Source organism: Cetorhinus maximus, chromosome 3 (assembly GCF_964194155.1).
Source record: "Cetorhinus maximus chromosome 3, sCetMax3.hap1.1, whole genome shotgun sequence".
NCBI lineage: Eukaryota > Metazoa > Chordata > Chondrichthyes > Lamniformes > Cetorhinidae > Cetorhinus > Cetorhinus maximus.
The window spans coordinates 127099924-127109244 of record NC_135881.1 but is presented as its reverse complement, the minus strand read 5'-3'; the positions used below and the strand labels follow the sequence as shown (position 1 = coordinate 127109244).

Here is a 9321-nt window from a genome sequence, read left to right as displayed (position 1 = left end):
CGCCGTCGACCTCACCACAGGCACGGTCCATGTCCTCAGCAGTCAGCACGACGGCACACTCCTCTAAGAGAGTGAGGGGCCTAATGTGGGCCACCCCACCCTCCATCTGGGACATCTTCCTGCTGATATGATCAGGTTTCTCTTGCACGAAAACAGATGGAGAGAGTTTGAGCAGGACACATGGCACTGCATGGAATGTTTGTGTGGTGAGTGGAGCCATGGACAGGATGAGGACATGAGCTCGAGAGGGTATGAGCCTGATGGAGATGTGAGGGTGTGTGTGAGAGTTAGTTGAGTTGTCCCTTGAGATGTGAGATCTCTAAGGATGTGTGATGGGTTTGTGAGTGTGTAGGTTGAGAGTGATGAGAATAGTGAATTACCTTAGCGGAACGGGTGAAATCATTCATCCTGTAGCGGCATTGGGTGGCTGTCCTCTTTTGCAAGGCTTTGACGCTGACCACCGCTGCCACCGCCTCCCAAGCAGGATTAGTGAGGTTGCTGCCCATCCTGTGGCCAGAGCGGGGGTAGAGGACATCACAGCGAGCCTTCACTGTGTCCAAAAGTCATTTGAGGGATGCGCCATTGAACCTGGGGACTGCAGTCTTTTTGCCTTTCAGGGCCATGTCTTCTTTGCAACAGTCGTAGGCTGGAAGCACTGAGAGGTGAATGTGCGGCTGGATTTTAAACATGGCGCCCGGCGTGATGAAACGGCGAAGAGATGGCATAGTGGGAAATGAGAACCCACCTGCCTTGGAAATGGTGTGTTTCCCAGGAATGCATAATTAATGCGGCAGGTTTGGGATGATATGGCATTGAATGCTGAAAAAAAAGGAGTGTAAGCCAAGTTTCCTATGGATTTGGTTTGCTTAGCAATTAACATCTGCTGTGGTCATAACAACTGTCTGCAAACTGGCAGACGTTGGAATATACCATCATTCAGCATTGCTGCTCTGTGCAATATGGGCATAGTTCTTTCAGTTGGAGATACATCCTCCAGGGAGGTGGAGAATAGAGGGACGAGGCCAGATGAACAAGGGCAGCAACCACAGAAAGTGCATGAAGGAAGGTAGCTTGCTGAGGAGCAAGGGGTTGCTGAGGTCAGGCTGAAGCAGCCACAGAGGTGTGTGTGGATGCAATACCCAGCCAATCGTGTATACAGGGTGCGCATGACTTACCTGCAGATGACCGACAGAAAGTGCTTGAGGTGACTTTGGCTTTCCAAATCAACTGTGACTTCTCTATGTGACATGGTAGTCAAGAAGATCACATCTAACTATGTGGGGGGGCCATCCAATGCCAGTGGCATAGAAAGTCACAGTGGCTTTGAAATCTTTTGCTTCAGGCTCATTTCAGGCCGTGTTGGAGACCTGGGTGGCATTACCCAGCCTCAGCACATCACTGTATTAAGGTGTTTACAGATGATACATTTAGACGTGCAAGGCAATTCATTGCTTTCACAACTGACCACAATAGTCAGATGGAAAGAGCAAGAGGCTTGGCAGCCATGGCAGGATCTCCAAGGGCACAAGGCATAATTAATTGCACTCATGTCACCATCAAGGCACCAACAAGCCAGCCGGGGGCCTTTATTTACACAAAGGGCTACCATTTATTCAATGGGCAGATAGGCTGCGACAAACAACAGCGCATCCCGCAGGTCTGTGCAAGTTACCAGGCAGCAATTATGATTTCTATATCCTCAGAACTCCCAGGTGCTAGGCCTGTTTGGTGGACTTGATGCTTTGGAAGGATGGCTGCTGGGTGACAAAGGGTACCCATTGAAGAAGTGGCTCTTGACACCAGTTCGAGGTCACAGGACTGACCCTGAGTGCCAATAGAATGAGAGCCACAGCACAACCAGGGCCATCATTGAGCAGACAATTAGCCATCCCAAAATGAGGCTCCAATGCCTTGACCGAACTGGAAGAGCTTTGCAGTACGTGTCTTCCAGAGTGACCCTGATGCTGGTTGTTTGCTGTGCTCTCCACAACCTGGAACACCAGCAAGGAGAACACTATTATCCCTGGTGCACCTGGGGTCCCTTTAAACCTGTAGCTGTGACCTCCTTCTAGGTTTCGGCCTGGCAGCTTGGCGCCCAGATGTCCCAAACTCCATGTCCCATTGGGCGAGCAGCACACCTTGAAGAAACCCTGTTAGCTGAAAACCCACATGACAGCTGTTAATTGGGGGATTATTGCACGTCTCTCAAAGGTGGGGGTGGGAGTCAGCGATCCCCGCACTTTTGGGTCAGACTCCTGTCCACTTCCCAGGATGGTAAAATTCAGCCCATGATTGTTGGATCACTCAGCTCTGTCTATTGCATGCTGCATCTGCTGCTTAGCATGCATGTAATCCTTTGTAGCTTCACCCAGTTGGCACCACATTTTTAGCTTCACCTGGTGCTGCTCCTCACGTGTTGTTCTACACTCCTCAACCCCTGGCTTGATAGTTATGTTTGAGTGGGGGACATGTCAGGCCATGAGACTACAAATTGTGGTTGAATATAATTCTGCTGTTGCTAATAGCCATAGCCCCTCATGGATGTCCACTTTTGAGCTGCCATATGTGTTCTGAATATATTCCATTTGGCATGGTGATGGTGCCACACAACATAATGTAGGGTGTCTCCAGTGTGAAAGCAAGACTTTGTCTCCACAAGCCTTGTGCAGTTGTTACTCTTGCAAATACTTTCATGGACTGAAGCTTCTAGTACAGGTAGATTAGTGAGGACAAGGTCAAGTAGGCTTTTTATTCTAGTTTGTTCTCTCACCATTTGCTGCAGGCCCAGCCTGGCAGATGTATCCTTCAGGACTCAGCCTGTTTGGTTGGTGGTGCTCCTGAGCCACTTCTGGTGATGGGCATTGAAATACCCCACCCCAAGGACATCATGTGTCCTTGCTACCTTCAGTGCTTCTTTTAAGTGGTTTTCAACATTGACGAGTACTGATTCATCAGTTGAAGGAGGGTGGTGGGCAGTATCAGCAAGAAGTTTCCTTACCCATGTTTGACCCCTGATGCCATGAGACTTCATGGGGTCCGGAGTCACTATTGAGAACCCTAAGAACACTCCCTCCCAACTGTACACTACAGTGCCACCACCTCTGGTAGGTCTGTCCTGCCGATGGGTCAGGACACATTCAGGAATGGTAATGGAGGTGTCTGGGATGTTTGCGAAAAGTTATGATTCTGTGAGTATGCAATCTCAGGCAGTTGCTTGACTTATCTGCAGGACAGCTCTCCCAATTTTGCCATTAGTCCCTGAATATTAGTGAGTTTAATGACATATGGTGCATGTGTACACATCAACACATTCACACATTTTATGGTGAATTTTGCTGCTAACTGTGCTGATTGTGTGGAGCTTTTCATATCTCCAAATGCTTTAGTCCCATTCTGGCGTTCCTAACCTTTATCTAAACTTTTATGTTAATTTAAGTGGAGCATGCCTTTATGGGGAGAGATGGTAGTGTAGTGTAGTTAATATCACTGGCCTAGTAATCTAGAGCCCAGATGAATGCTCCTGGGAGTGTATATTCCAATCCCACCATGGCAGCTGATGGATTTTAAATTAATAAACAATGAATAAATCTAGAATATAAAACTATTGTGACTATGAAACCATTGGTCAATTGTTGTTAAAACCCATCTGGTTCACTAATGCCCTTAATACTGTCCTTATCCGGCCTGGCCTAAATGTGACTCCAGATCCACGCCAAAGTGATTGATTCTGAAATGGCCTAGCCACTCAGTTTAAGGGCAATTAAGGATGGGCAACAAATGTTGGCCTTGCCGGTGACTCCCACATTCCATGAAAGAATAAGAAAAAAAAGTGTATGCATGCTTTCTGTGGCAAGCAGAAATTATGGGCAGAATTTTCCACCCATTGGGGGGGATGTTCAGTAGCGGGTGCGTTGAGACGTGCCTCTGATCAGCGCCCTCGATTGGGGGAGCGCCACCATTTTACATGGGCGGACCAATTAAGGCCCACCCAGCGTGATGTCCGCAAGGAAGCACTATGCACTCCCTGTGCAGGCGGGAGGGGAATCCCGAAACCGAGAGTGCGCTCTTTCGTGCGTATGTGCGAAAGAGCGCACTCACCTCCCTGAGGCTAAATGCTGCCTCAGGGAGATCGGCGCCAAATTTAAAAATGTTAACAATAGAAAAACAAAATTCCCCTGACATGTCCCCTCATGTGAGTTGGGTCATGTCCATCACTTTCATTAACACTTTTATTAAAAATTTAAAAACCTACATGAAACCTCATCCCGCCCGTGGATGAGGTTTTATGATTTTTCCAATGCCCGCCAGGGCTCCTGGCCTGCCCGCCAATCTTAAGGTTAGACGGGCAAGTCCATTAATTACTTTAATTACTTTGTCAGTGGCCTCAACTGGCCATTGATAGGTTGGCGGGTGTACAGCTGACTCTGCTGAGCCCCCGCCGACTGAAAATTGAAATGAGGCGGGGTGACGTCGTGAGTTCTGCCCAACGTCATCCCGCATCATTTTACGTGCCGGCGAACGGGCCCCGGATCCCCGCTTACCGACTGGGAAATCCTGACCTATTGGAAGAATTTTCCCACACCAAGTTATTTAGGCCATAAGACATAGGAGCAGAAATTAGGCCAATCAGCCCATCGAGTCTGCTCCGCCATTCAATCATGGCTGATAAGCTTCTCAACCCCATTCTCCCACCTTCTCCCCTTAACCTTTGATCCCCTTATCCTTAACCTTATCCGGCCTGGCCTAAATGTGACTCCATCCACGCCAAAGTGATTGATTCTGAAATGATTAGAAAGTGATTAGACATTCAAACAAATAGGGTCCGCTCACTGACACGTAAAATGACGCGCGTTGACGTCAGGCGGGCATCCCAATGTCACCGCATGTCATTTAGATTGTTAGTTCGGCAGGCACGCAGCCACATTGGCTGCACGCCTGCCAAACTGTCAAAGGCCTATTAAGGCCATTTGCAAAGTAATTAAAGCTGTTAGGAATGCTGCCCGTCCAACCTTAAGGTTGGCGGGCAGGCGAAGAGCCCAGGCGATCGTCGCATTTTTCATGAAACCTCATTCACGGGTGGGGTGATGTTTCATGAAGGGTTTATTAATTACATAAAATTTTTGAAAAAATTAATGGACATGTCCCAGCTCATGTGACAGTTTCACAGGAGGGGGCGTCCTTACATTTTTTTTTTTACCTTTATTCCGTTTTTCAAAACTTAAACTAATTTCCCTGAAGCACCTCTGTGCCTCAGGTGATTTTGCGCACATGTGCGAAAGAGCGCAGGCCCCGACTCAGGTAATCGCCCCCCGCCCGCACAGGGAGTGCTCAGCGCTTCTGGGTGTGCGTCACACTGGGCGGGCCTTAACTGGCCTGCCCACGTAAAATGGCGGCGCACACCCCATAGGGGGCGCCGATTGGGTTCATGCTCACTCCCGCCCGCTCTGGCACAACCCCCCCAAACGGGGGTGGGGGGGGAGATTTCTGCCCTATCTATTTGAATTTCTAAATAGCTTGGTGTGGAGACTTTGAGCTTTTGCAGGTTTCAGGACCCTAATTGCCTAGAAAACAACTTCCAGTGAAATTTTGAAACTAATATTTTATTTTGCTGTTTATTTAGTACCTCAGTTGATAGCACAGTCTGGAATATATTATTATTTTCCAATGAAGAACCAGCTTTTTGTCCATAAATGGGCATAATATGACAGTAATTAAGATTTTTTCACTTTGTGCAACAGATTAAAAGGATGAAAGCAAATCAGCAGCTCGTTTTTCATTTCTCCCAATTTTGAAAGAGAGATGAAGAAAGTGCTGCCAAAATAATTCAAATTCTAGCATTGATGTGATCCTAACCAAATTTTGATCCATCATCAATTTACCAAATTGTTGGTAGTACTGGATAGCAGACAAATTTTCCAGTCATCAAAAATGAAACATTTAACATTTGAAGTTAACAAAAATACTTCTTTTGTATTTGAGTATTTTCTTGACTTTTTGAGGTGGAGATTTAATATATTTAATATTAATTTAATTGCTGATTAAGCTAAAAGGAGCTTGCCTAACTGGCACTGAACTTGGAAAATGAATTTCTTAGAAGAATTAGGAATCACTTACTTTACTATTCCATGTATTCTGACACTTTTTGATCCCGTGTAACTGTGAAGACTTGCTATAAATTAATGGTAACTTCCCATGCCCATCAGTTTGGGAAATCAATTTCAATATGAATGCTGTATCAGCCAAATTAGATTTTACTTTTTTTAAAAAAATCTAACATCCATATGTATGCTTGGGGTAGATAAAAAAGACTGTTCAGTAACTGGCTGCACTGTGAATAAATAAGGTACATAATATTGCTTGATTTCTTTTTCTTAAAATAGCATTTTCATTGCTGGCATGAATTTAAAATGTATCAAAATGAAAATATTTCTGGATCATCAAAGGCCAGATTAATGATGTAACATAGTATATGTGATGCCAATGCTTTATATGCAAGAATATTCTTGAAATGTTTATTCAAACATACTTTACAGGTGAAACTGGCCTTTCAGAAGGAACTTACGAAGCCACTGGCTGCTCGCCTTTTACCAAACCCATTTGCTGCAGCTGCTGCCGCTGCTGCTGCAGTGAATTCACCATTTGCTTTGCGCTCTGGCCCAGCAGCCACTCTATTCCAAACAGCAGCCCTTCCTCCGGCTCTCCTTCGACCAGCTCCTGGACCTATACGGGCAACACATACACCAGTTCTATTTGCTCCTTATTGACCTGCCTATGTACAGGAGAGAACATTAGGAAAGTAATAATAAAGTACTGCAATAATTCAAACAGGGAACTATGCAGTGATAATCATGGAACTAAATAACATGGAAAGAAACTTGCTCGTGCAGTAACCCACGCGGACTTTGAATGGCTGCATCTTTATTCAGCAAAAAGAAGTAAAGCAATCCTTCCATAGGAAATTCTATTACACAGATAATATGAGTAGTTTTTTGTGCTGTAGAAATGTATAGAGTCTGCAAACTACCCATAACAATCAGCCTTTTTACACAGTATTTTCATGTAATGTTTCCATGTCTTGTGAATAGTCTGTAAATGTGTGTAAGGGCATTAACCTAAGTCTTATATGTACATTTAATTTCTTTCTGTAGGATGAAACAAAACAAAATGGGACACTGTGACAATTGTCTTCATTAACTGTCAGCACAGTTCAGCAGCTTGCTGCCTGCTATTTAGCCAACTATAAACTTGTAAATTGTGTCTTGTGAATTTGTAGCTTTGTGCTGTATATCTCTGGTGTAATAATTTGTCTAATATGATTTGCAAATGTTGGAAGGAATGAAATAGCAAATGAGATTACTTTAATTTTTAAGTGTCCTAGTGAATCATGTTCAGGAAGGTGTGTGGCTGTCTTCATGGAGTTCAGTGTGTATTTATTTTGACTGTGGACAAAGCCAGGCATTAAGATGTACAGACACTATGACTGTCACACACCTTTTTGTGCAGCTCAATCAAGAATTTTATAAAGCAGTGTCTTTAAGTGTAGTTTTCCCATAATAGGTGACTAAGTTGTGATTGTTTACTCTGAAGTTTGCCAGAGCTGAATTAATTTGAATTAATCTGTACTAATGAGCTGGATTTTGTGGGAGTGATGGGGGTCTCGCCCACCGGTCGGAGAATCGGTGGAGCAATGAACCCTGTCACTGCTGTGGGGGAGGCCCGACGGAACCAAATGCCCTTCAGGCACCTAAGCAACTACTGTCAGGACTCCCCTGTATTTGAGATCCCTGGTAGCAGACACCCCGCCCACCAAGAGCTGTCGGCCGCTCGGAGGATAGCAGCGGCTTATTGCTGCCAGCGCCAGTGGGGGCGGTGACTGCTGGCAGCACTGCACCCACCAGAGGCCCACGAGCATTTTGGGACCCCAGACCAAAGGTGAGGGAGGGTGGGATGGGGGTCGCGGTATTGAGGTCTTAGGAGTTGGGGGCAGGGAAGTCAGAGGCAAGGGAAGGAGGTGGCTTTCAGCAGCCACACCCTTCCCGATGCTGGGTCCCCAGAACAGGCACTGCCTGATAATGAGGGATGCTCCAGGGAGACCACTGGCAACCCCAACAGGATTTGTTGGGTGACTTTCAAAAGGCACAGGAAACCCATGTAGCCCCTGTTTAATACCTGAGTCACCATTAAATTGTGATATGTTCAGGCATAATGGGTGTCAGTTTGTTCATTAATAAGACAAATTGACATCCTACTGCCAGTGGCCAAGAATCCCACTTCAGCTCCTTCTGCCTTCCACTGGGAGACGGATGCAGGGCCTCTCCCACGATTCAGTGGGCTCACCCACCATGGTTCCCATTGCAATGGGCTGCATTAAATCTAGCCCAATATTTCCATTCAACTAAGTTGTTGCACTGAATAAAACAAAAATGAAAGGAAGTTTTCTATGCCTATGCTGATTTCTCATTTTATATTTTTACACTCTTACTCTTCAACAGCAACTAGTTGAATGAATTCCAGATACATGCTGAAGCCATTTCTGAATCTGAAGTTTTAATGTCTTATCTCATGATTCGCCTGTATAATTTATATGGCTGACACTTTGTTTTTTCTCTGTTTCTCCCCATTTGGACATTGAGTTTACAATACAGCCATGCAATGTCACATAATTCAAAGGAAAATCTTAAGTAGACTTACCTCTTTGTTTAGCTTCCCTACATAATGTTTCACTCCAGCCTTTCCAGACCTAATCATAAATGTTCACAGCACAACAAAGCTAGGGAGTCATTTTGTACATTCTATCTGTTAAAGCCCGCAGCTTTATTGCAGACTATTAGTAGTTTAGCCAAGTGTAAATTGTGACAAGCAAATGATGTTTCCATGTACAGTAATATCACTAAAAGCTTTTTCAACCTTGTATGTATCATCAGTGATCACCAAAATCACAACTGCAAATGAAACTGATAGCTCAGGACTAAATCTTTAAAGGTGATGTAAAAAGGTTTGCTGAAATAGAAAATAATTTGTTAATAAAGTATTAGTATTAACCAAAAATATACTGTGTTTATTGTAAATAATGTTGATAACTGAATGGCATTCAGTTTGGAAATGGTAACAGTTATTTTCACATAAAAGGCTAATTGAAATTCTGCTGTACAGATTAAATGGAAGTAAAGGCTTCCGGCTTCTAATAATGAAAATCTTTGAAATGTGTTTAGTTAACATAAGACTCTGGCATGAAAAATAACACTTGAATACAACTAGGGAATAACGCAAATAATTTTATTTAAGTTTGAAGAAGAAATAGATAAAGGAACATATTTAAAT

At 44.5% G+C, this 9321-nt stretch overlaps 1 protein-coding gene across 6 annotated transcripts in view; it reads left to right on the top strand.

Moving 5' to 3' along the window:
* The window catches only part of LOC144678897 (zinc finger protein 385D-like), a 452940-nt gene extending 443892 nt beyond the window's left edge, over window positions 1-9048 (top strand). For all 6 annotated transcript variants that reach the window (XM_078538956.1, XM_078538951.1, XM_078538955.1 and 3 more), the window contains one exon: window positions 6534-9048. In XM_078538956.1, the coding sequence (XP_078395082.1) occupies window positions 6534-6764 (231 nt within the window). In that variant the 3' untranslated portion in view covers window positions 6765-9048. The remainder of the gene's footprint in view (window positions 1-6533) is intronic.
* Window positions 9049-9321: the final 273 nt, after the last annotated feature.